The sequence below is a fragment of the Leuciscus leuciscus genome (genome assembly GCF_965113295.1).
Source record: "Leuciscus leuciscus genome assembly, chromosome: 5".
Lineage (NCBI taxonomy): Eukaryota > Metazoa > Chordata > Actinopteri > Cypriniformes > Leuciscidae > Leuciscus > Leuciscus leuciscus.
In genome coordinates this window covers 12,750,289-12,777,984 of record NC_138729.1, presented here as the reverse complement: position 1 = coordinate 12,777,984, position 27,696 = coordinate 12,750,289, and the positions used below count along the sequence as shown (strand labels likewise).

At 38.9% G+C, this 27,696-nt stretch overlaps 2 protein-coding genes across 6 annotated transcripts in view; both read left to right on the top strand.

The window, feature by feature from the left end:
* LOC309499895 (interleukin-31 receptor subunit alpha) lies at positions 1–27,675 on the top strand. 5 transcript variants are annotated; one of them, XM_082171413.1, is made up of 16 exons: positions 1–277; positions 396–431; positions 743–799; positions 1,682–1,820; positions 2,023–2,186; positions 2,412–2,560; positions 3,680–3,815; positions 4,153–4,250; positions 13,892–14,105; positions 14,237–14,416; positions 17,523–17,651; positions 18,065–18,214; positions 19,446–19,589; positions 19,777–19,870; positions 19,955–20,036; positions 21,147–27,675. In XM_082171413.1, exons 1-16 carry the CDS (start codon positions 241–243, stop codon positions 21,759–21,761), a joined length of 2,424 nt encoding a protein of 807 aa, XP_082027539.1. In that variant the 5' UTR covers positions 1–240; the 3' UTR covers positions 21,762–27,675. The 5 variants fall into 5 exon arrangements, with proteins under 5 accessions (XP_082027539.1, XP_082027540.1, XP_082027541.1 ...); XM_082171414.1 differs by having other exon boundaries at positions 3–277; positions 1,703–1,820; XM_082171415.1 differs by having other exon boundaries at positions 222–277; positions 743–1,364; positions 1,630–1,820.
* The window catches only part of LOC309499941 (annexin A1-like), a 95,555-nt gene continuing 78,308 nt past the window's right edge, over positions 10,450–27,696 (top strand). The window contains exon 1 of the mRNA XM_082171497.1: positions 10,450–10,455. The gene's annotated coding sequence lies outside the window, so the exon portion shown is untranslated. The remainder of the gene's footprint in view (positions 10,456–27,696) is intronic.

Here is a 27,696-nt window from a genome sequence, read left to right as displayed (position 1 = left end):
TGCCAGCATTGTTTGCCGCCCATAGGCTCATGGCCAAAATGCTGCGCGCGTCTAAACGTTGCCCAGATATGCTGCCTAGGTAGGCAGCTCACTTTGTTCTAACTTCAGAGATAGCCTATGAGATTTCAAGAGGACCTGTTGCGCTGTAGTTTCATGAGTGAAGGGAATCCCCCTCACTCTTCCGTGAGCTGGTAAGCTGCGTGTGAGTACCATGAGCAAGACAGTCAAGAGGATCCGACAATGCGCAAGTGGTCGGCTGCATTTTACTTCACTCTGGGTATGTGCTTTAGCTGTGTTTTCAAGCAAGTATTTACACGGAAATATGTCACATTATAGCATTTCATTGCTATCATTGCTGAAGTGATGTTATTTCAGTATGTTTATTAATATTTCAGGTTTCTTATCTCTCTGTACAACCGAAGCGTCAACAGGTCAGTTATGTGTGTGTGTGTGTGTGTGTGTGTTGGGTCTGAGTCTGAGACCACATTGAACCCAGTAAAAAACAAACAAAAAAAAACAACCTTCTGTTTTTAAAAATGGAACAGAGAAACTTTTTGACGTTGGGACTATATATAGATTGGATTACAGGCCAGCAATGAACAATATGTGAACTTTATTCATAAGATATTTGTACACATTTTGTGTTTCCATTTAAGCACAATATGCTTTTTGAAACATTTTCAAATCATGCTGTAAACATTGTGGCAATCGCTTAACATAGCTTTTCATTTAAACTTTAAAGGTTCATGTGACTGCACCAACTTGAACTTATTAAAAGATAAATGTAACAACACAGAAGGTAAGAAATGACCAGCACAAATTATGTAAGCTATGTCTTTTTATTTATTAGATTGGAGTAAACTACAATACTTGTTCTTAGTGTAACATAAATGTTACTTTATTTGTATTAGGAATAAGTGTAGCCTACAATGACACATCTTTTGGTTTTATATCCCCACTAAATTGTTGGAGACATGGCAAGGCAAACATCTTTATGTTTCAATAAAACATATTTAGCTATTCTTTGGATGAAGCATAGTTTAATAATTTCCCCTTATACCATTTAAGGATTACTGTTTTCTTCTTTAGAGTGTCTATTTACACGCTTCACTTTTTCCAATTTCCATTCTTCTTCCCTTTTCCATTGCATATCAGCTTGGAGAGGTGTTTATTTTAGATAAAATAAAATAATGAACAAAATATTCGGGCATTTAATAGGCCTAAAGTATGCAACAACAAACAATTAAAATGATGTCATAATTTTGACATAATTTAAAAATTTACACAAAAAGTGTATCTATCTTTACTAACTTAACATTTAGCTCAACATTCAGCCCTGTTACCAAAGGTATTAGAAAAAAAAAGTTTAAACAAATATTTTCCTTTAATCAATGAAGTTGCACTTTCCTGAGATGAGTGGGAAACAGTAACTACAAAACCAACATTTGTTGTCAATGTAATTATCCTCTGCTGAGTTACAGTGTTTGTTTTGTTTAAATTTTTTTAATTATTTGTTTGTGTGTGTGCAAAATCTTTGCAAATCTTGAAAATGAATAGAAACTAAAAGTTGGATGAACAATATTTTCCAAAAGTCAACCGCTTCGTCATTTCATTTGGAAGAGTTTCAAGTTTCTGTTTCAGTATCTGTAGAAAGTAACATTCATTTTGTTTATATTATCAGTGAATATTTCTCATTTATTAGGAGTCTATGATTTTACATGCTTCATAAAACTTACGATTAATAAAAATAATCGTAAGTTCATCTGTGAATGGAAAAATGGAGGAGACTTATCAACTCCATCCACACTCTACGCACAACAGTAAGTAAACATAAGAAGTGAGAAATATGATGATTTCAACTTTATTCTGTTTGGGCTGCAGTCTGAGGCTGAGCTTCATACTTTCTTGCTGTTGTTTGATTGTTAATACTTCCTAATATCAAATGTAAAAGTTAATGTACAATTATCCACGTGATAACTGAGAATTATATTAAACAATCCACACTGTTTGTTTCCTGCGTAGGAGAAAATGCATTTGTGAACCCATAAATAAGAAGAATGCAACTGAAATGACTTTCAGTGCCTTTAAAGTAATAGATGGGAATATAACAGCTCACGTAATTGCAACCAGTGAAGATCAAAGCAGGTGCACCTACAAAAATTTCAGTGGAAATCCATCGCACATAAGTATGTTAATCAACAATATTAATATGAATCAGTTTCAATGTATTATGATTTTAAATGTTTCTAACCTCTGACCTTAATCTAATATACTGATTTATTGCCTGCAGTTACTTGGAAATTACTAGAAATTGTAAAATTAGTAAAAGTTGCTTGACAATTCTGTTACCAGACAGAAATTTCCCCAGGTTAGTATGTGATTCTGCATTAAAATGTTTTCTTTCATTTCAGCACGGTGCGGTCCTCCCGCTAAACAGAATCTAATTTTTAAAAGAAGCTCTGGTCATTTGTCTGTTAAAGTGAACTGGGGAGATGAAAGAAATTATATTAAACAGTTCTCTGTAAAGTATAGAGAGTTCAACACTGCAACGTGGAAAGAGGTCAGTAACAACTTACACAATCTTATGGCAATTTAACTACTTTACATTTTGGTGAATTGGTGGCTAATTCTGCTTACGCCCCAACGACGGGTGTGATTAGGGGTGGGATTAGCGGTAGGCCTTCATGCTTACTTTTTTTCTAATAATTGTTTTTGTACGATTCACATTGTACCAATTCATACGAAATTGCAAAATAGTTCCCGTGAGATCAGGTTGATAATTGCACCCTGCAGTTTCAGAGTATATCTATTGTTAACTTAATAGTCTAAAGCCCTGTGACAATATTCACCCCGTGGAATTGATTTTCAGACACATTTATTAACTTTTTGAGGGCATATTATTTCCTAACCAAATAACACACATTGTGACATTCATTTGTGTAAATTACTTGAAATAAATGTTCATTATGAATACTTGTATATCTATAAAATCAAATCAATTACAAATGTATTTTTCGCTAGCACACATTAAATAATTTACCCGTGCTTATGTCAGATGAGTGCAAAATTGGGAAATGTTTTGCCATCGCAATTAGAATATCCTGGGTGTGTTTGTTCACAGCACTGGAGTTTACAGTAATAGAGTGTGGATCAGTGTAGATTTGAGAAAGCACTGTACACTAGGGTGTGGTGTGGCTTTGTGGTTAAAGATGTGGGGCCTCGTTTACAAACCTGTGTGTGGGTTTAAACCCCAAAAGTAAGCGTAAGCACAAACTACACAATATGAGGATCTTATATGTGACCCTGGACGACAAAACCAGTCACATGGGTACATTTTATGAAATTGAGATGTATACATCAACTGTAAGCTGAATAAATAAGCTTCCGATTGATGTATGGTTTGTTAGTATAGGACAATATAGCGCCTTTAAAGTTGTCCATTTATGTGTGCGATTTGTGCTGCATTCACTCACAAATATTTATGTTTTATATATTTACAGTAGGAAATGTACAAACTATCTTCATGGAACATGATCTTTACTTAATATCCTAATGGTTTTTGGCATAAAAGCCGATAATTTTGACCCATACAATGTATTGTTGGCTATTGCCACAAATATACCCGTGTGACTTATGACTGGTTTTGTTTCTCATCATTTTGTACACTTGTACTCTGCAGCAACAGTCTAAAAACAGCAGAGAATGTGATATGTGGAATGTGACGTCTTCTCTGCCTTACGAGTTGCAAATACATTGTGATCACAATGAAGAGTGTGCGCAGTGTCCGCTCAGTGAGGTCTTTGTGGTCCCGCGGGGTGAGTTGAAGACAGGGGTTTTCAAAGTGGCTAAATACAAATGTGTGTATTTACTGATTTGTATTTTGTATTTTCTTGAAACTGTATACTTTTCTTTAAATAGTGAAGTGTGTAATTTCTGTCATGAAACAGACAGTTACAAGTTACAAACACTTCTTCAATTCAAACACAAATCTTAGAGCTACACTAAACTCACAGCATTAGTTGAGACAATGTTATTCCCATCTGCTCCGTTTAAACAAACAATTCTATTTTGTGCTGCTGGTGGCAGGGAAATTACACACTTTATATTTAATATTTAATTGACCACTGTATTTTCAAAATTTTACTTCTTCAGAACTCACAGATGCACCATCAATCCAATGGGAGTCTCAAGACCATATACAAAACAGTTTTATATCAGCAGGACAGAGAAAAGTGGTCGTGATGTGGGAGGTACTAAGTTATGTAATTTCTCAACACCATCTGTGGTGTCAATGTATATTTTAGGTGTTGGTCAGACAGGATTTTGGTCAGACAGAACTATTTTATTTGGAACATATTTGTATCCTAATGGGAATAAGAAAAAAATAGAAAAATGAGATTTTTCTTATTTAACGCTTTAGGATACTGGTAACACTTTAGAATAAATGTTTCTGTCATAAATGAATAACTACACAAGACTATAACTGTTACGAGTTAGCTGTAGTAATCCAAGGGAGAATGCAAGAAGATAATCAAACTGACTTTTTTTTTAATGAACAACAGGGAAAACAAAGCACTGCAGACTATAACATAATGTTAACACTAGACAAGGGAGCTAATCAAGAGAACTAGAGACAGGTGCTTAACATAATCAGTAACCATAGAAACAAACAAGGCAAACACAGGCAAACACAGGCAAACAGGAACAGAACAGAACCAAAGCAAACCAAACCAAACCAAACCAAACCAAAACACAAAGAAACCTGTAAAAACATGTGTTTTTAATTGCGATTAATCACAGAATTTGTTTTATTAATCTTCTTCTTTTTTTTTTATCGACTGAGAGCACTAGTTTTAAATAGATAGCACTAGTGCTGTCAATCGATTTAAAAAAAAAAGATACTTGACAAAACAGACATTTTGGCATAAATGTGTTACTGTTCGTTCAAGCGTGAAAGAGAACTCGATTCTGGTGCGCACGATACTGGCACGCGTCTTTGTGCGTTGTGTGTCACATAGACAGGACATTCACAGACAGCGCGTTCAAGCGTTTGCGTGAATAAGAGCGTGGTCATATAATGTAACGTTAGCCAAAAGATGACAGAAAATATGGATGCTGCTTTAATTGTGTTAAATATTTTAACACGTTAGACTAGACAAAAATGTATCGCATACGTTAACACGTTAACGTTGACAGCACTAAAACTAACATACTCGTAACATTACACCACCCTCCCGGTAGACGCATCCTTGTGCCGTAACTAAATAACAAAGTCCAAAAGAGGAGAGAGGGTGGGGGCTCTGGAGGAGGACATAGAGCTGGAGAGTGATGTGACCAAGGAGGAGCTGACAGAGGAAGCCACCATGAAGGAGACGATTGAAGGAGGAGCCACGGCGGAGCTGATGGAGGAAGGATCCAGATATCGACCAAGAGCATAGCCAGAACGAAGGACCACAGAGAGGGAGGGAGGAGCCCTGGTGGAGACTTGGCAGGCGGAACAAGGGGTGCGACAGACTGAGATGGAGACCTAGGCGGAGCCAAATAGCCAACGAGACCGGATGACACCGTAGGGGTTTCATCAACTAGTCGACTAGCCGACTAGTTGACTGTCACAACCACTAGTCGGCGCTGTCGGCCCTAATCGACTAGTCGGAAAACAAAATGGCGTCAGGCGCTGAGGTACCTATGCGTCCAAAACAGTCAAGGTCATGGAGTGCAGTGTCGCATTTGGTGCAATATAGATGGACACGCAAAACGGGACACATTCAGAATTAATAAACATTTAGTAAACTACAGAACAGCGCGAGTGGGAAATGGCGCACCTCACACGGGCAGGGCTACGAGAACGGACACTGCACTGGTGATATAAAACGCACACACACAGGTCTGTTAACTTAAGCAATACTTTTAAGGTTGTCTAATATTTTTCTGACTAACAAATTACCGACACAGTAGGCTAAAGGGTAGATTTAAAAAAAGAAAAAACTAAATTTAAATAAAGAAAAAACTAAATTTAGGCTAAATAAAACAAATGAAATTTAAATAAAGAAAAAACGAAATTTAAATAAAGAAAAAACGAAATTTAAAAAAGAAAAATGAAATTTAAATAAAGAAAAAACGAAATTTAAATAAAGAAAAACGAAATTAAGTTAAATTAAAAACGAGATTAATTTAAATTAAAAACGAGATTAATTTAGATTGATAATAACGGGTAAAAAGACTAATACATTTTGTTTCTATTATTCTATTTTCCACAATGTCAAAGCAACGCAGCTTAACCGAAAACACAAGCTCAGGCATGCACTTCGGTCCATACAAACTCCGCTGTTCTGCACTCTAGCGGTTCGAGCCGCGCCTGAATCGCGTGTCTCACGCAGGCAGTGTGCAAACTCCAACCTGTTAAGCTGAGACGCTCACGCCACGCAGCCAGTGTGTCGCAGGTGATACAAAAATATAGTGGTTCAGTATAACCTACATCAAACTTGTATCGGCCTATATGCTTAAATTATATTTGCTTAAAGATGCAATGAAAAATGCACAGTTAAAACTATATGCAAAAAATATGTCGTGATGTTGACAATGTTATTGTCTGAGGCTATGTGGCAATGTTTATCTGCAACGTTCGCTGATGCGCGTGGTGTGGCAGTTCATAACAAGAATGTTTTAATTACAAGAATGTTTTAAATGAATGCTGCTGTTTTTGTATTAACACAAGAATAACTGATGAATTTATTTATTATGTTATTTCTGAATTTCAAACATACATTTCCAATAATTCACCAGAACTCCTTCCTCTGTCTTCCTTAACAATGCTCAATGCGTTAATGCGTCAATTTAATGAATAAATAATTATGACGGTCATATAGGGATTGTCAAAGTTTTTTTTTTTTTTTTTTTTTGTCACCTTACTGAATTTTTCGTCAACGATACCAGGGACACCGAAGCACCGGGGAACATGAAATTTGGTGGGCATGTAGCCCCACTAGACTTCTAAGGAAAAATTTCGTTTGGTCCCCGGGGGCCACTCCCCCCCCGCGCTGGGCCCCCCCAAACCCCCAAAAATGCAGTTTTTCCTAAATAACTACCTGAACCGTGGCACCGAGGATGAAAAAATTTTTATGGTATGTTGGTCTACTAGACTTTTACGGAAAAATTTCGTTTGGTCCCTGGGGGCCACTTCCCCCCCCCCGCGCTGGGGCCCCCTTAAATTTTTCGTCAACGATACCAGGTACACCGAAACACCGGGGAACATGAAATTTGGTGGGCATGTAGCCCCACTAGACTTCTAAGGAAAAATTTTGTTTGGTCCCCGGGGGCCACTCCCCCCCCCGCGCTGGGCCCCCCCAAACCCAAAAAAATGCAGTTTTTCCTAAATAACTACCTGAACCGTGGCACCGAGGATGAAGAAATTTTTATCGTATGTTGGTCTACTAGACTTTTACGGAAAAATTTCGTTTGGTCCCCGGGGGCCACTTCCCCCCCGCGCTGGGGCCCCCTTAAATTTTTCGTCAACGATACCAGGGACACCGAAACACCGGGGAACATGAAATTTGGTGGGCATGTAGCCCCACTAGACTTCTAAGGAAAAATTTTGTTTGGTCCCCGGGGGCCACTCCCCCCCCGCGCTGGGCCCCCCCAAACCCAAAAAAATGCAGTTTTTCCTAAATAACTACCTGAACCGTGGCACCGAGGATGAAGACATTTTTATCGTATGTTGGTCTACTAGACTTTTACGGAAAAATTTCGTTTGGTCCCCGGGGGCCACTTCCCCCCCCGCGCTGGGGCCCCCTTAAATTTTTCGTCAACGATACCAGGGACACCGAAACACCGGGGAACATGAAATTTGGTGGGCATGTAGCCCCACTAGACTTCTAAGGAAAAATTTCGTTTGGTCCCCGGGGGCCACTCCCCCCCCGCGCTGGGCCCCCCCAAACCCCAAAAAATGCAGTTTTTCCTAAATAACTACCTGAACCGTGGCACCGAGGATGAAGAAATTTTTATGGTATGTTGGTCTACTAGACTTTTACGGAAAAATTCCGTTTGTTCCGCGGGGGCCACTTCCCCCCCCGCGCTGGGGCCCCCGTAAATTTTTCGTCAACGATACCAGGGACACCGAAACACCGGGGAACATGAAATTTGGTGGGCATGTAGCCCCACTAGACTTCTAAGGAAAAATTTCGTTTGGTCCTCGGGGGCCACTCCCCCCCCGCGCTGGGCCCCCCCAAACCCAAAAAAATTCAGTTTTTCCTAAATAACTACCTGAACCGTGGCACCGAGGATGAAGAAATTTTTGTGGTATGTTGGTCTACTAGACTTTTACGGAAAAATTTCATTTGGTCCCCGGGGGCCACTTTCCCCCCCCCGCGCTGGGGCCCCCGTAAATTTTTCGTCAACCATACCAGGGACACCGAAACACCAGGGAACATGAAATTTGGTGGGCATGTAGCCCCACTAGACTTCTAAGGAAAAATTTCGTTTGGTACCCGGGGGCCACTCCCCCCCCGCGCTGGGCCCCCCCAAACCCAAAAAAATGCCGTTTTTCCTAAATAACTACCTGAACCGTGGCACCGAGGATGAAGACATTTTTATGGTATGTTGGTCTACTAGACTTTTACGGAAAAATTTCGTTTGGTCCCCGGGGCCACTTCCCCCCCCGCGCTGGGGCCCCCGTAAATTTTTCGTCAACGATACCAGGGACACCGAAGCACCGGGGAACATGAAATTTGGTGGGCATGTAGCCCCACTAGACTTCTACGGAAAAATTTCGTTTGGTCCCCGGGGGCCACTCCCCCCCCGCGCTGGGCCCCCCCAAACCCCAAAAAATGCAGTTTTTCCTAAATAACTACCTGAACCGTGGCACCGAGGATGAAGACATTTTTATGGTATGTTCGTCTACTAGACTTTTACGGAAAAATTTCGTTTGGTCCCCGGGGGCCACTCCCCCCTCCCCGCGCTGGGGCCCCCGTCAATTTTTCGTCAACGATACCAGGGACACCGAAGCACCGGGGAACATGAAATTTGGTGGGCATGTAGCCCCACTACACTTCTACGGAAATATTTCGTTTGGTCCCCGGGGGCCACTCCCCCCCCGCGCTGGGCCCCCCCAAACCCCAAAAAATGCAGTTTTTCCTAAATAACTACCTGAACCGTGGCACCGAGGATGAGGAAATTTTTATGGTATGTTGGTCTACTAGACTTTTACGGAAAAATTTCGTTTGGTCCCCGGGGGCCACTTCCCCCCCCTGCGCTGGGGCCCCCGTAAATTTTTCGTCAACGATACCAGGGACACCGAAACACCGGGGAACATGAAATTTGGTGGGCATGTAGCCCCACTAGACTTCTATGGAAAAATTTCGTTTGGTCCCCGCGCTGGGCCCCCCCAAACCCAAAAAAATGCAGTTTTTCCTAAATAACTACCTGAACCGTGGCACCGAGGATGAAGAAATTTTTATGGCACATCAACCTAGCCCATAATCACTCATTTGTGATTTGCGCCCCTCCCATAAAAAATGAAAATGCAATATTTTTCTGCTTTAATCGCTCCTATCTTCAGTGGAGATGTTCAGAACTGCACCATATTTCATGTGTATGATTAACTTGACAACCTCTGGGGGTATCCTCTGCTAAGTTTTGTAGAATTTCATCCATGGGGGGGTATAAAATAAATTCATTTATGTGCACATTTAGTGACTGTACACTCATCGGCCTGTAGATGGTGCTGTTGAGCGAAGGGTTGCTGGTTTAGGATGATACTGTCACACACACACATGCAGGAATACAAACAAACGCAAGCATGCACACACACTGACATCCACACGCACAGACACACACCCATACACACACATACAAATCCACATGCACAGACACACACACACACACAAACACACACGCGCACACATGTACGCACACATACATACACGCACAGACACACACACACACACACACACACACACACACACACACACACACACACAGACACACACATACACAAATACACACACATACACACACACACACACACACACACACACACACACACACAGACAGACATGCACATACTATTACTTTTTTTAGGTATATACATAAACACGCAATACAGCCAAATTACTCCACGTCATTTATTTTTGTGGAAAGCCAGTGCAGGCCTGAGCGGCGGTCATATTTTGTACCGCGATGCGGTACATCTAGTTTAACAACTAGTCGACTAGTCGTCGACTGTTATGCAAAACTAGTCGACTAGCAAAAATCAGTAGTTGTGAAACCCCTATGACACCGTAGGTCCTGGAGGCCAAGACGGAGTTGTGGTGCAGAGCTGCGGTTTAGGACTGAGGTGGGGCCAGGGGTACTGAGGACCAAAGCGGAACTGGAGGGAAGGCGGAGCCCGACGATGCCGAAGGCGTGAAGGGACAAAGCGCAGCTGAAGGCTGAAATTCCCTGGCGTAGACAGAGCAACAACGAACCAAGGCAAAGCCAGAGGGATAAGATATCCCAGTGGAGCTCTGAGGATGACGGTCCCAGGTGGAGCCGAGGAAGGAAGGAGCCAATGTGGAGCCGACTGGTCGACAGGATGTCGAGTGACAGGCTCGGCAGCTGGTGGCAGAGCCAGGGTATCCCCTTGCCAAGGCGGCGCTGGAGACCGGAAGACCCAAGGCAGACCCACAGAGCAGAGTGGAGTAAACAGAGGGGGAGCTGAGGGACTGAAGGGAGTCAGCGAAGGTGGGGCTGAAGGTCTGGCTGTCTTTGGTAGAGGAGGTGGGAAAGGGAGGCTGGGTGGGACCATCAGAGATGCAGGAGATTTGGAGCTGGGCAGGACCAGCGGAGATGCAGGAGTCGGGCACGACCTGTGGCAACAAGAGACTTTGGGGAATCATATTTTCCAATCCCTCAATTAATAATGTAGAAACCTGGCACACCCTCAGCAGCAGGAGTATGGGAGGGGCTCCACTCCATGTCCTTGTACTCCACTAAAGACAAAGATGGCCTCAGTTGTCTCTGGCTCTGTTCTTGTGGCGGGGCTTGACCTCCCTGTCTGCAGTGGGCTTAGGCTCTTGGTCCGTGGTGGGAATGGCTGAAGTTAGGCTCTGGGTTTGGAGATGGGCTGGTGTTGTCCTCATCTGCAGGTGGTTAACAGAAAGTAATTTTTTGCCAGCACCCATTCCACAAACCGGCAAAATCCCCCCCCCCGGAACCAGATAGTGTGTTAGGCACGCCAGATCTAAAAAGTCTCTTGTCTGGTCCTCGAGGGATCATTCTCCTTGCTCCAGCAAAAGGAGGTGCACGGCAGGTAAATCCATAATTTATGACCTAATCTAATCTTGGTCTAGTGTTTTGTTACGAGTTACCTTTAGTAATCCAAGGGAGAACGCAAGAAGACGATCAAACTGACTTTAAATGGACACCAGGGAAAACAAATCACTACACACTAAAACGCAACGTTAGCGCTAGACAAGGGACTAAGGAAAGTTCAGAGGAATGATGGAAAATTGTCCATGCAAGTAAAGTCATGAAAACTATACAGTAGGGGGCGCCATTGCACATCTTCTGAAAGAGTAGAGAATATTTTTATTAAAAAACAGGCAAAAAAGAAGCAGAAACAAGCTATAAAAACATTGCTTATGCACGGTGTAGTCTTTGAAAAAAAAAAGATCAGCTCTTTGAAAAAAAAAAAAAAAAAAAAAACTGGTGGGGAAAGACTTAACTTACCAAAATCATAAATCTGCTATTACATATTCATCATGTAAGTGATTAATTATTAATTGAAGTACTGGTTAAAATGTTAATCTGTCCTGTATGTTATTGATTAGTTTCACATTCATTATAAGAAGTGTATTTCTTAGTAGTACTTGGGGGGGATAAAAATATAGTTACTGGTTAGCTAGTAGTTATTTACTGTATAAAACAGTGCGATTTATTTATTTTTATTATTATTTTTCTGGGTTTTTTTTCAATCGCTAGGACCCCAAGGTTTTCTACCCAACAAAAACACTTTGTTATTAGTGGTTGTTTGAATGCGTACAGGAGATCAGATTCAGCTTCACAGCTCGTTCGATAAACTTTAAGACCTTGATTTCAAACTATGCTGCGCTGTATTCCGTTGCCCACTATATTCATGTCGTTTTTACTGTGTGCTGTATGTATGTTATCTTGTCTTTATTTGAAAAAATATGATTCAGTGAGTACAAACTTACCAGATTACGAGTCCACTGTTGGATACAGTGTTTACTTCCTTTTTATTTATATTCTTCATTTGTGAAAAAAACTGTAATTCGATTACAGAATCAAGAAGTTTTTCTTCTAAAGTAAGTCTGTTTAATTTTATATATATAAAGAATTGTAAAATATTTAGAAGACCTCTTGAAGTAAGTGTGCTGTGCTGAAGAAGTGGTCCTTGCAAAACTCAGCACTAGTCAGTTACTAGGGTCTTTTTTTCTGTGACTGCTAGAAATCTAACTCCCAAGTCTGTGCAATGTTCTAATGCTATGCTATGGCTTGTTCATGTTGCTATACAGTTGCTAGGGTGTGGCTACACAATTACCATGGTGATACTTGTTTACAACCATGTTGCCATATGGTAGAGTGTGGCTAGACAGTTAGGCCCTGTCCCAAATGGAACCCTAAGCACTCGCGGTCTTCCTCTGAGTCCGCACTTTCGTGACGTAATGCCGCTTTGACTGTCGGGAAGAAGTCTGCTGCGGAGCCCGCATCAGCGCGGGCTCGGCAAAAGTGCGCATCAAGGGCGCAAATCGACCACATGGGGGCGCTCGCGAGCACCCTTCTGAGATCTAAAAATGACAAATGGGACACACTGCGGTCTCACGGACTTTACGGACACGCGCACGCGGCAGCCATTGTCTCTATGATGTCTCTATGACAACCCCGTGTCTCTATGATGTTCTGGTGGTGATATATGGCTCATTCATGCTGCCATACAGTTGGTATGGTGCTCTAAATGGTTGCTAGGGTGTGGCTAAAAGGTTTCCAGGGTGGTATTTAAAGACTACTTGCTAGTCTTAGTCAAAAGAGACCACCCAGAAGTCTCTACGATGTTCTAATCCACAGGTAACCCTCTCACCTTATTTCAATGGAAATCTATGATGTGGTTGCTAGGGTGCTGTAACTGGTTGTTAGGGCATTTCTATGTCATTATTATGTCACTACTTATTGGCTGCTTGCTGGGCAGAGTCAAATGAGCCCATCCACAAGTATCTATGACATTCTGATGTGGAAATATGATGTCACAAACTTCTGTCCAATGTTAAGTCTGGGATTTTTCGCCCGCTGGATGAACATTGTACACCCAATTGTTTATAAAAGTCAGAGCAGTGTTGTCCGTTGTAGTCAATAAGCCACACAATTTGACACTTCATTCATGACAAATGTCGTGGGGTGAGTTAGGTGGCAAAATTTGTACAGAAGAAGTAGAAGAAGAAGAAGAAGAAGAAAAAAAGTCGATGTGAGATAATAATAGTGATGCTAAAGAGAACTGTGTGAAGAGTTTTGGTGGTGTTTGTGTCTGAGTGACAAATAAATTCACGTAATTTGAATGATGTCGTAGTTGAATGCATTTTGTGCCAAAGCAGTGATAAATGATCCACAGTTTAACTCAGATATACTGCTGTTGTGCTCACTGTGGGAAGAGTTTTGAAAAAGTGACCCAAGTATTGAGAAATGTGTCCTAGTAATTGAAGAAAAAAACTGTAATCATTAGTTGTTAGAATATTGATAATGCACTACACATTTGTTCCTGTGTAGTTACTCATTAATGATGGAGCAAAATACTAAAGTATTACCAAGATCCATTAAGATTAGTTCCAAAAAATTATAGAAGTTCCCATTGGAACCCTGTATACATTAGGATTTTTTTGTCAATCGTGAACATCCTTTCTTTCAGTATGCAAACAGTGAGGGTGTGACTGACTACAATGTGACCGTGGGGAAAGTATCCGGGGAAAACATCACTCAGTGTAACAGTTTCAGCACTAAAGATCCATCTCTCACCCTAATCCTGTCTTACTCTGCATACAACATCAGCGTCAGGGCTTTGAACAGTGTTGGATCGTCTCCTGTTTCCAGTATAGCCATTGAGCAAATGGATAAGTTGAAAGGTACATTGCTTTTGTATTTTGTTACATGCTACATGCTACATGCAAAGTACTCTGGTTAGCTGTATATTAGCTGTAAACACTGTATATTTGAACATTTAATGAGTTTTTATTTTATTTAATTTTTTTTATAGATTTGTTAGGGCTGTTCAGTGTAAACATAACCAGTAACAACAGTTTCAGTCTGTCCTGGAGCAGCTCGGTCTCTAGCGTGTGTTACTGTGTGGAGTGGTGGGCCAAAGGACAGATTCCAGCTTTCCAATCATTCTACGTGAAGCAGACGCACAGAGACATTACCGAGAAAACTAAGAGAAGTACTGTTCCCTTTTATTCTCATATAATAAGTAGGATGAAATAAATGTATAACAGTATATTCGTATAATGGATTAATGGACGCTAAAGATGTCCAAAATGATGAAAAAGAAAAAGTTCTTATGAGTGTAATCTTAGTTTTTATGTTGTAATTATTGATTTAATAACTCTAAAAACATGGTATAAATAAAAGTGGTATAAGTATCTTGTAAAAAGTAATAGATATTTTAATACATTGGAATACATTTCAGAAGTTTTCAAACTTATTTCTCAAGGTAAAAAGTGTTTTTAATTACTTATATGAGATCCATTGACAATCTGACCTAAACTTGTAAATCTGACCTAAACCTATTTTACGGTAACATTTTTACATTTGTAAGAGACTTGCTGACTTTGACACACAGACATGATTATCTATAGGATTTCTCTTTGTGACTCTTTGTTGGTTATTCCTATTTCTATGGTTATACCTGTCATGGCTGGTTAAGGGGAGGATCTAAGCACAAATGGTACTTTAATAATCCAAACAAAAGACTAAAGGCACTCAGGAATACAGACAGGGATGAAGAACACAAACAACAAGAACGGATAAAGAACTGAACCAAATAGGGGAATATAAATACACAAGATAGTGAGGGGTAAAACAAGGCCCAGGTGGGACCGATCAGTCAACTCATAAGAAACTATAGCAACCAAGGCCACAGGGACTAAACACAGGTAAAGAAACTACACTCAAAGAACCAAAACACAGATAATACCAAACTCACTTTTGATTTACATCCATCAAATACATACAAAGATACAAATATTAGAACGAATATTAGAAAAAGTAATCGCATGTTAAATACATGAAATATAAATGTACCTCGAGGACCCCAGGTAGTCAAATGTAGTGGTACCAACAAAACAAAAAAACACATGTGAACAAAATAAGCTTAATCCAACAACATAGTCCAAAATTCTTTCAGTGCCATGGTTTAACTTAATATCTGGTGCAAAATTAAACAACCCCCCCCCCCCCAAAAAAAATACTGAATGGGTTTACTCTTCAGACTCGAAAAGCAGTCCGAATCAAATTCATAAAGATGTAACTTCATAACATGGTCAGTAGTAAACGGGTTTAAAAATGGAATTCAGAAAAGTGCGTCTCCATTCATAAATATTTAATAGTGTCTTACCATTTTTAAGCTTAGACCAGTTCAATAAAAGTTCTAATAGAAATATTCAGACAAAAATACATGTTACGTACTGCTCAGATACTGTACACAGGTTGAAGATCCAAATTCAGCTTTATTGGGGCAATCCAGAATCATAATCCATATAACAGGCAAATGGTCAAAACACATAGCAAATAATCCACACGTACGATATGAACCTGAAGCTTCAATGCATGTATTGAGTACGCAGCTCAATTTCTCATGAAGTTCCGTGCGGGAGCATGTATTGTTTTCAGAGAAGCACGTGATAAATTAATAACGAAGCCTCACTTTCTTTCCAGTCACATCAATACTTTCCTTTGCGTGTCAGAATGTTTGAACCCAGACTGCTACTCTAAAAGTGTTCAAGTCCATTTATATATAGCCTATATAATACATGGTCATATATTCTGCCATATAAACAGTATAAAAAAAATAGAGCACCATTTACTTGCATTAAACAACTCTGTTGGTTTAATTATAATTTGTATTATTATAATTATTGTTAGATTTAATTTATTGCCACACTTTAATATGTGAATTATGTTATCAGAAAACTGGCTTTTATTTGTGCTTAATGGATAAAACAACGGAGCTGTGCTCTTGGGTTTATGGCTGCTAAAAATTTGACCTGCCACAAGATGACACTCTGGATGTTTTTTTCCCAAAATAATCAGAGAAAAGCTTCTAAGATTTAAATCACTTAATTTCTCCATCCCTTCAATGGAGTCCAAAACACAGGCAAACAAGGATTTTCAGGACAGCAAGACATTGAAACCAAGATATGGGAAACCAGGATACAAGCACTCAGAATTGCACTGCAACACAAAACAAGACTTTGCAAAGTTAGAGTGAAAACACAGGGCTTATAGGGGTTTTAACAAGTTTTAACAGGGGTAATCACACACAGCTGAACATCATCACAATCATGAGAATAGGCAATGGATACTGAGAAATGAAGTTCATAATGGAAAAGCACAGGAGTTGGGAGAAGTGACCTCTGAAAGAGATCAAAGGCACTCCAGCTGGTGGATGTAAAAAATACATCAAATATTAATATCTTAGAACAAAATTGATTTGTTACTATTTAAAACAACAACAATAATATATTATAATAAAAGAATGATCAGGTTAAACTAAGTGTTATGAGCCCCACAAATAACATTACAAATTATTTTGATTTAAAAACATATTCCTTATAGAAGAGATTCAATATTAATTCATACTTTTTATTATTTTTGGAATAAATTCATTGATCTGGAGACAAATGAGTGTTACAACATATACAGTAGTGGTCAGAAGTGATGTCCGGAGGGGATATTTGAGGATGTCCGGAGGGGATATTCCATATTTTTTTTATATTTTAAATGTGAAGGAAACACAAAACACTAAACTTGGTTAAAATATTTATCTGACAAAAATATTTTGCAAAAATAAATAAATAAATAAATGCATAGGAAAAACAAAAAGCTCACAGGAAAAATCATACAGTGACTACAACATAATTAGCTATAAATATTTATTTGCTTCTCTCTAGTTTTTTGTATGTGTTCATAGCGTCTTGCTTACATATGTAACCCTTTTTCCCTGAAGGAGGGAATGGAGACATTACATTGTTTTCACAAATAAAACAATTGACTCCAAGCACAACTACGTTAAACAATTACAAAATCTTTAACAATTTTTTTTATAATATTTAAATAAAGGGTGAAAATGTCAATTTTCCTAGGCCAGACATCACTTTTGGCCACTACTGCACTGTATATTATTTAATGCTTTGCTATCAGCATAGTAGATACTTCCATATTTATTTTACCTCGATTATAGGGTGATTAACAACTTTATTTATTTACAGCATTAAGAATTGCAACAGTGTTCTACACTTTTTTGTGTTGTCTTTCTTTGAATTTAGTTTTTCAGCCCTATACGAGATATTATTTCTCTCTGCACACCAGACCATACCTGGACACCTGCGACCTGAAGAATGTGAACAACAGTGAGATGACATATGGCACAGCCCAAGCTTATTTCAGAGAAGGAAGTGAGTCCAAATATTCATAAAACTGCTAATATATAGAATTGTTAATACATTTCCAGCCTGATAAATATACTGGTTTGTGCTGGTAGTGTAGTTGATTGACCAGTATATGTGCTTTTCACTAGCAAAACCTCGCTATTAAGCTGATCGACAAAGGACGTTGTGCTGGTTAATGCTAGTTAAGAAGCTAACATCTAAAATGCAATAATATTGTTTATTTGAAAATTATTCATTTGTAGTCTAAAAAAGTGTCCAATTGAATTCTCTGGCTGAAATGTGTGCAAGCTAAAATTTTTGGTAAAATGCTAAAGATTCACACCATATGCTGTCAGAATATCTACATTTTTAACTGGTCTGCTATAGACAACAGATGCATCTTTCTATATGACTGAACTGAATCACTTTGGGGCTTTCAGGTCCGATTAGTGCTCCTGGGAATGTTAGCATTTTGAATATTACCCAGTATTCCGCAGTGATCACGTGGAGTCCTGTGTCTGAGGAAGACTTGCGTGGATTCTTATTAGGCTACTACGTCGTCTACTACAAAGAGGACAATAATGAAACATGTGAGGAGAAGCTTTATATAATTCACCATCATTAAATGCTTATCAGAGATTCTTGAGAACTGGGACAAAACATGTTAGGCTGGTTTCTTTCACCTTCATTTAGTTAAGAGAATACATTTTCTCAACTGTATACCAGGAAACCTGTGCTGTGACAGTTGGCATGTACGCGTTTAATTAGTTATTTAAAATGTTTTATTATAAAGTTAATATTTAAAATGAAATATTAGACACATTACTGGTAGATTTCAAATTATAAGTGGAAAGTTTATTATTAGTATTATTATTATTATTTGTCACTTGGCTTGAATTTGTGTTTGATTGTCAACATTGTCAGATATTTCAAAAATTCTGAGCATTCCTTTACCACTTGTTTCTGATCTTAGGTCTTAAGTTTCATACATTTAATTTTAATTGCTGTAAAACAGCCACATCAACCCCATATTTCTTGAAAGATCTGGAATTTTTTCTAGAAAATTATAATAGTTAACAGATTTAATTTTTCAGTAGACAGTAGAATTAAATATTTTTGTCAACTCAGGCTTGATAATGGTCTTATAAAATGTAGCATTATATTAATAAACAGCTCACTGATTATCATTTGAAAAATGTTTTGATGAAATGTAATGACAATTGGAATTGTATCAAAGCGTGGTTTATTAATGTAATGATATCCACTGAAGGCCAGTTTGAAGAAAGAACCCAAGTGCAGCTTTAATTCTCAAAACAAGATCAAACATAAAACAAAGACATGGCGTGGCATGGCATGGAAATCAAAACAGAAACATGTACATGACAATTACCAACAGTGGTAACAAGAAACATGACAGACATGAAACAAGAACATGAAACAAAACCAAAACAAGAACATGAACCAAAACCAAAACAAGACATGACAGATCCCCCCCTCTAAGGGTGGCTCCCGACGCCAACAACAAAACAAGACAAAAGTTCAGGAGGGTGGTGGAGCGGAGGTGGTCTTGGGGGAGGGATGGCGGGCCAGGCCCGTGCAGGACCAAAATTTCCTCTTCGATTTCCCTTGAAGTATATCAGGGCTTTATGGGCAAATAAATAAATAAATGGAATGAATGAAATTAAAATCAAATTAATGAAACCTTTTTTTATCCCAGTTCTCAAGAATCAGTGAAATCCACTATAATACGGTTATACATGTGATATTTTTTTTAACTGCTGTCTGATTTTGCCTGTTTTCTATTACATCTGACATTTAAAGCCTTTAAAGTGGATCCCAGCATAAACAGTTTTGAGCGGCTGAATCTTGAAAGCAACAGTGCGTACCGTGTGCAGCTGTCTGCATTTACAGCGGCTGGAGAAGGAGAGCGCAGTGATTTCAAACACTTTGTCACACACCCGCCAGGTAAACTCATATTTTTCATGAGATGCTGTCATTGAGCTGCTATTTGCAAAGTTGATCTGCCTTACAGCTGTTCATGATACACAGTAAATGTGTCTGAGAATGTGTCTGTCTGTCAGGAGGTTTGTTTTCTAATTACACAAATTAAAAAAAGTCACAAATGCATTGACAACATGGCTTATTCCGACAGAATTCACTGCTTTGAGCAGCATTATAGCTGCGGTGATTGTGGGAATAATAATTATTTTACTAGCGGTTCACCTCAGCTGTCGGCTTCTGCACAGGTAAAGACACACACATTTCATTTTCCGAAAGACTGACACTATGTAACCAATAACTAATGTAAAGCTCAATGTGGATTTTTACAGAGCCAAGAAACTGATGTGGCCAAGTATACCAAATCCTGAGAATAGCAATGCTGTTCAGAAAATTGAAATTGCCTATGAACTGGTAAGAAGTATAATAACAATATACATGATGCAATATAATGACAATATAATAATATAATACAATATGAGACAATATAATGATAAAACAATACTTTGTGATAAGAATATAAAAAAGTATATATATAAAAAAGAGTATACGAAAAACTACTAAGGCAGTGATGACCTCAGATGGTAATACTATGGTTTACATGGTATGCCAAGGTACTGGAAATTTGTATTCATGTTTTTGAAAAACGTTTATAAAATGAAAATGTAATGACACTAAAAATGTCATGTGGTGTAACCACAAACAAAACAGTAATAACATATTTCCTTTAATCATTGGATGTGTTCAGTCACAAGTATTCAATGTGTACTTTCAAAAACGGTTTTGCCATTCCTTTTCAAAAACTCAAAAAAGTATTTATTATATTATTAAATTCTTATGCTCACCAAGGCTGCATTTATTTGATCAAAAATAAAGTGAAACCAGCTATATTTTGAAAGATTAATTTTCTATTTGAAAATGTAATTTATAGTTATGTGATGGCAAAGCTGAATTTTCAGCACTTTTTACTCCAGTCTTCAGTATCAGATCCTTCAGAAATGATTAAAATACTGATTTGATGCTCAATAAACATTTATTATTAATAATGTTGAAAAGAGTTGTGCTGCTTAATAGTTTTGTGGAACCTGTGAAACTTTTTTATTTATTTTTTATTCTTTGATCAATAGAAAGTTTAAAAGAATAGCATTTATTTAAAAACAATTTTTTGTAACTGTGTAAAGTTTTTACTGTCACTTTTAAAACAAATTAATGTATCGTTTCTGAATAAAAGTATACATTTTGTAGTGGGTGAATTGCGTTTTTTTTTAAATAAGTAGATAACATTAATCATACTGAATGATTACCTTGTTCCTATGGTATTAATAACTTCATAGTATTCAATAATTTGATGGTGTCCCAAACAACACTGTATTACCATGGTACCGTGTCGAAAAAGCCACGGACACCATGGATCCTCTAGGACTACTAAAATGTTTAAGTTTTAATTCATGATGAGATGTTTGAACAGCGTAAGTTATATGGACTTTGAATCATTTGGTCACTTTCTTTCTTTTTTCTCTGTAGGGTATCCTGGAGCCACTGAACAGGCAGCGCTTAGAGGAGAGTGAGGGATGTGATTCCAGTACAGTGTGTGTTGTTGAGAGCAAAAGGGAGGCGACTCCTCTCAGCAGTCCTCCCATTTCTCACGCTGGTGTGAAGCCCACCATCCTTCTTCTCAGTGAAGATCAGGACAGCCCATCCATCCTGGATGAGATCACACCTCCAGACACCCCAACACAAATCCCCACCAGAGAGTCTGTTTCCACAGAGACCTTCCCTATGGACTTCGGTAAGACAGACTCCACTTTGAGCACTTCTGTTGACAATGACATCACAAGTTTAGAAAGCAAAGACCCTGGAGAGACCATCTCCAACATGACACGGTCAGACTTCATCCCAGCATCCCAACCTGCTGTTGTTTTCATGAGTGATTACACCACCATGGAGATCTTCCAGCAGGTCACTATGATTGGGATTCAGGGTCCATCCATCCAAACAGTGAAACCAGAATTTGTTCCTGTACATCCAGGGCAGGATTACATTCGGCAGTCCTGTTTTTCAAGAAATGTACAGTCTAATAACCCATCAGGGGCATGTAATGGTGCTGAAGTTTTGAACCCAGAAATCACAGTGCTCTGAAGTGCTTTTATCCAGTGATTTACAGAACTGTTACAAAGAAAATCACTCTGAGGCATCCCGAGGTTATAGGAGCCGCGTTTAAGGGTACAAGGTTCATTGTCCTGTTTCTGACTGAGCTTTAGCCACTACTCAACGCCTCCCATAAAAGATGGAAGGCGTCACTTTTAATGGCAGTGGATTGGACCCAAGGCTTAGAATTCTGAAACGCCCAGTGCTCATGACAAAGACTCCTACATCAGTGACACAGCCCTAGCTTTACCTAAAATGGAGTGTTCCATCTAAGGCTAGGTTCACACTGTCAGTCCAAATCCACTTATTTGTGTATCGGATTGTAATTTGATCTATATGTTTGATTGTGTATGTGCTCCGATCCTATTTGCAGTGCTGGGTAGTAAATGATAATTTGGAATCTGGATTACATAATCAGATTCCAAAAAATTACTTGTAATTAGATTATATTATTTATCTAAAATACTTATTATCAGACTACAGTTACTTTTTACTGTATTGATTACATGATTACATAAAAACATTTCTTCTCCCTGATATTTATTTTTTATCTTTAAAATTTTCCTTTCTAAAAAAAGCCTATTTCTTATGTTCAGATAGCCTTTCAGTTTTGTGGAATTGCACGCACAGACCAGCCACTAGTCAGCTGGCTGTAATTACACACAAAATGTAGAGGTTATTATTATAAATTACTATACTAATACTAACTAACTGACTAAAATTCTAACTGACTAAGAGGGGGAGAAGTTAAACCATAAATAATCTTATACATCAGGCATACATTTGCATATTTAATCTCATTTTCCCAACTCAGCAGATTATATATTTTTTTTTTATATAAAAGTGTATTGGTTTCTTATCAAGAACTTTAAGTGTATGTTTTTATAGACTCTAATGGTTTTAGAGTCACTGAACTCGCCTGAAACCAGGTTGTTAAACAATAGATAATGGGAGACATAACCATAGAATGCATAAACATCTTAGCTGCCTCTATAACATATAACCTCTAGTAAACCAAAAATTATAAAGATTAAACTTAACCTTTTTTACCTGAGCTTTAAATGTAAGTTTAGAATCAATCAATATTCCAAGGTATTTATATTGAGAAACCTGCAGCCTCACCCCTAAGACAAAAACATCTGGCTCTTTACTGAAACTGTTTGAAAAAAGCATACATACTGTTTTAGACACATTTTGTTGCAAGCAGTTTACCTTTAACCATGCCTATACATTAACCATAGAATTAGACAGAACCAAGATCATTAGAAACTGAGTCAAACTATTGCAATGTAAATACATTACAGTATCATCCGCATACATTTGTATATTAATGCCAGGACATAAAAATAAAGATCATTTATATATATAAAGCAAAAATCAATGGACCCAGAATAGATCCCTGAGGAACACAAGTAGATGTACATAGATCAGTTGATTGATGATTTTGTACTCGAACACGCTGAGACCGATCTGACAGGTATGATTCTATCCAATTGAGTGTATGTAAGGAGAAATTAGAACTAGATAACTTGGACATGAGAGTTCTAAGATTAACAGTGTCAGAGGCTTTCAGATCAAGAAACTTGGCTCCAACTATACCACCTTTACCTAAAAGAGTTTTAATATTGTCTATAAAAAACAATTTGCTGTCTCCATTGAATACTTTGCCCTAAAGCCAAACTGCATTGGATGTAATGTAAATGAACTATTATTCAAGTGACAGCTAATTTGCTCTGCAACTAATTTCCCCATAACCTTAGAAACCGTGGGTAGGATACTGATTGGCCTATAATTAACGATAGAAAGGGGATATCCACTTTTAAATACTGGAACAATAGCCGACTTCCAAAAATGTGGAACTTTACCCTGAGAAATCGAAAGGTTAATAATTCCAGTAATAGGTTTAATTAATGTCTAAATAGACTCTTAAAGCATAACTACATCCATAACATATTTATATTTTGCTCTAGATGGTTTAAAAGATCTAATCGATAATGTCTAAATCAGTAACAGGCCTTATACTAAAAACAGGCTCCATTGCTTTGACTGGACAAATATTTATTATGGTCAGGAAGAAGTCTGCTTTAGCTGTTCTTAATTTCTTTACCACACAATTCCTTATCATGGTAAATCAATATCTATCATGGTTCAATTTGCTTTCTAGTAAAATTTGTAGGGCATGATACTGTTCTTTCATCAAATTTAAAATATCTACATTTATTATTTTAAAGATTTAATTATTAGCTTTTCATCTGCTTACAAACCCCCTGCAGTTCCAAACCCTAGTTTGGAAAACCCTGTAATATTTAATGCAAATGCACTTCATGTTGTTGATAAAGAATGGAATACATTTTATTTTTCTTTGTATTTTTCAAATCAATGTGATAAACGAGTTAGGTCAAAAAATCTAAAGGCAATCAGATTATATTACCTAAACTGCAATTTCCATCATGTAATTTGTGTTCAGTAATTGACTACAATTTGTAATTTACCCAGCACTGCCTATTTGTGTCCTGTGGAGCTCTTTCGTTTTCCGGAATATCTGCTTTGGTTTCTATGGCTATGTTACGTTGGTAGACCTAGTTAGGTTCACTTTGTCTCCTGTATGGAAGCTTGTTTCCGCCACAGAATAAATTTTTTTTTATTATTATTTTACTTTTTTTCCCTCAAAATTATGTGATATAAAGTTGCAATTGTGAGTTATAAAGTCATAACCTGCAATTCAGACTTTTTTTCTCACAACATTTGATATCCCACAATCCTGTACTTTCTATTCTGTGACAGTTGAGCTACAAAATAAAGATGGCATCTGAAAGTTGCAGTTGGTGGTAGGTTTGTGTGTAAATGTACGTTTTTAACCAACATTTTTCACTTTTGATGTCATTTCTATTGTAGTAATTAATTATTGCTTAGTTTTCACCAAAGCTCTCTCTATATTGCTAAGATCATAAAACTCTTACGCTGCCTCAGAAGTCTGTCCGAAATCAGTTTCATGAGCTATCTTCTTGCACAAACGCTGCCTAGTGGCTTCATTCCCTGCTGCCGTCTCCGCCGGTTTAAAAATTCAGAGAGGTGTACACCAGCCCGACTAGCAGTATATATTAGTATATTTTTCCACTCAGCATGCACTTCGCAATAGCATAACCTTTTTTTCTAGACCCCACCCCCCTACTGAGCCGAACTGTACCGAACCGTGACGTCATAACCAAGGTACGAACCGAACCGTCAGTTTTGTGTACCGTTACACCCCTAGTGAACAGCAAAAAAAACCCCACCTGAAATATGATTTTTACACATCTGTTTCCGGTAGGAGTTAATTTCTAACAGGCTGTGGACACTGAATGACTTGCCTGAGGTAAATGTAATGCTACGTGGGATATTGTTTACAAGCTGTTTTACTGATGTCTTTCCTCCGTTGAAACCCTGATTGAGCGATTACACGAGATATAATATATTTCAGTTAGTTTTACTGTATCTTTCAACATACCTTCAGATGTTCATTCTTGTTTATTAGGAAGAGATACTCGTGTGAGACACGGGGCAGCTGGGGGCGGGGTGTGTTCGGTACCCCATGAGAGGTGGTGTATCGCGGTTCCCTCTCGAGTTCGAGTGCGTCACCAAAAGGTGGCACTAGGGGTCTTATATAAAATGGGCACTAGTCTTATATAAAATGCTCCGGCCACTCGCTACCGTTGCCTTCTGTTAACACCGGCTTTGCCGTCGTCTTCTCATCTGGGTGTGAAGTACTGCTTACACTAGCCATTATGCATGCCAGCGGGGCCGCTGTCCATCGCTTTCTACGATAAGCACTGGCTGTGCTGTTGATGCTTGTGTGAGGAAATGGGCTGCTTACGCTACTGCTACTTACGCTGGTGCTGCGCTATTATTTGCCTTTCAATGTTAAACACCGGCTGGCCGTTGGTTTTCATGAAAGGGGGTAGTGTCACTTACACTGGTCACCGTAACACTCTGGCACTGATGCCGGTCATAGCCCTTATGTGATGATACACTGGCTATACCGCTTTTTCAAGCTATTTCTGCACCAATGGTCACCCTCGTGGGTTATATCTATGCGCATTGCTGTACACATCCATGGTATAAAAAGCACAGAAAAGGAATTGTTTGTGGTTTCTCCAACACAGGTAGTAACCTTTGCGGAAAAACCCATGCCAGGTGGGCTACCACGGCTTGCCTCCGGTTGCAACATTATGCAATAATGTCTGCTTACTGCCGCATGCATTATTTGGTCACCAGCACACACTGTACGGTGCGGTGCTCACACCGTGGATGTTGCATATCCCAGGATGAACGTTACTAGGCAATAGTGCCGTCGCCTATCCATGTGTCTGTGGTGCGGAATGGCTGCTATTTATGCAGTCCGGAGACGAGTGCCGACATGAATGCTGGCAGTGAGTGTATGGTTTTTCCAGGATGCAGGTGTAATGGAAAATTTTGATTTTCATTGATCTTCAACATATATTGCAAATTAATGTGTCACATGTTTCTATTGTCTATATTGTGGTATGTGAACAGGATATATGTATGTCTGTACACTTGTATCTGTGCAGAGTGAGACAGGATGGGGATAGCTGAAGAGGGACCTTCTGACCTCAGAGGTCCAAGATGCTTCTAAATTTGTTGGTCCCAGTGTGAGACATAGTGATGAATAGGAGCACGTGCAAAAGTGTGCCAAAGTTAGTGGAAAACTACTAGGAAAAGCAACAGCTGAAGGAGACCTAAAGAATGTAAAAGGTGTCGCACAGCTCCTCCTCGTCTTACACTCGGCAGGCAGGCAGGCTCTGAATGTCTGTATGACTGTCTGACCTTCTCTTGTAAGAGAATAAATTACTTCAAAACAATCTGACTCTGTGTCTCTTACAGTGATGATGTTCAAGAAATTTTTGCCATGCTGTCCTTTACTCTGCCATGTGTTTGCAGTAGTCTATGCTTGTGCAACTTGCTCTTATAGTTGCTATGCCGCTGAGCTTACGAGGTCTCCGTTGCATGAAGTTCTTAAGCTAGGTCTACGGCTTGCAGCCGATCTGGACCTTCGCTATCAACAGGGCGGGATTTTACAGTGTTGAGAGACCGACTCAAAAGGGAATGTCTCCGGTTACCTAACGCAACCTCGGTTCCCTGAGAAGAGAGAACGAGACACTGTGTACGCTGGTGTGTTACATAACTCAGAGTCTTTGTCGGCTGCACTCTGCTTCAGTCCAAGATTCTTAGGCCATGGCGTTCAGCGCTGCCCTATAGTGCGGGGGAGCCCGTCTCTATTTCGCACACTTGAACGCCATTGGCGGCCGGATTCTTGCCCGCGAGACTTCATAAGGCTTCAGTATCCGAGGAATGAGGGGATAACCCCTAGCGCCACCTTTCGTTGACGCAGTGTCTCGTTCCCTCTTCTCAGAGAGCCAAGGTTATGTTAGGTAACCGGAGATGTTTTTCAGTTCGGTTTGAATATCGTTACACCCCTACTGTTCACAATAAATATGATTATATTCCAATAGGATATGCACAAAATTGGATTTGGACTGACAGTTGACTCATTATTGTAAAGTGTATGACAAGTGTATGAAATGTAGGACAAGGTTCAATTCATTGGTTGCTGATCGGATGAAGGCAGATCTTAATGCAAGCTTGCAGTCGATTGCAAGAAAGGGATAAACAAGGTCAAATAAATGAAACATGCATGGATAAATTGTTCAAAATAAAATCAACACTATGCATTTACAGAATAGATTTCCATTTCATGCCAACTTTTAGTCGGTTTCTCATTCAAAGCTATTGCATGACTTGAAATTTAGCATACAAGTCGTATGGACCACTTTTATTCTCGTTTACTTTCACTGTATGCATTTTTTCTTTTATTTCCTGTTCATGTATAATACACATTTTTACAATATATCATTCTCTGCATTCGAGT

Coding starts and splice junctions, on each gene's coding strand:
- LOC309499895 (XM_082171413.1), top strand. CDS start 241: ATGCGCAAGTGGTCGGCTGCATTTTACTTCACTCTGG. Junction 18,215..19,445: donor AGAGGACAATAATGAAACAT/GTGAGGAGAAGC, acceptor TGACATTTAAAG/CCTTTAAAGTGGATCCCAGC. Junction 20,037..21,146: donor TTGAAATTGCCTATGAACTG/GTAAGAAGTATA, acceptor TTTTCTCTGTAG/GGTATCCTGGAGCCACTGAA.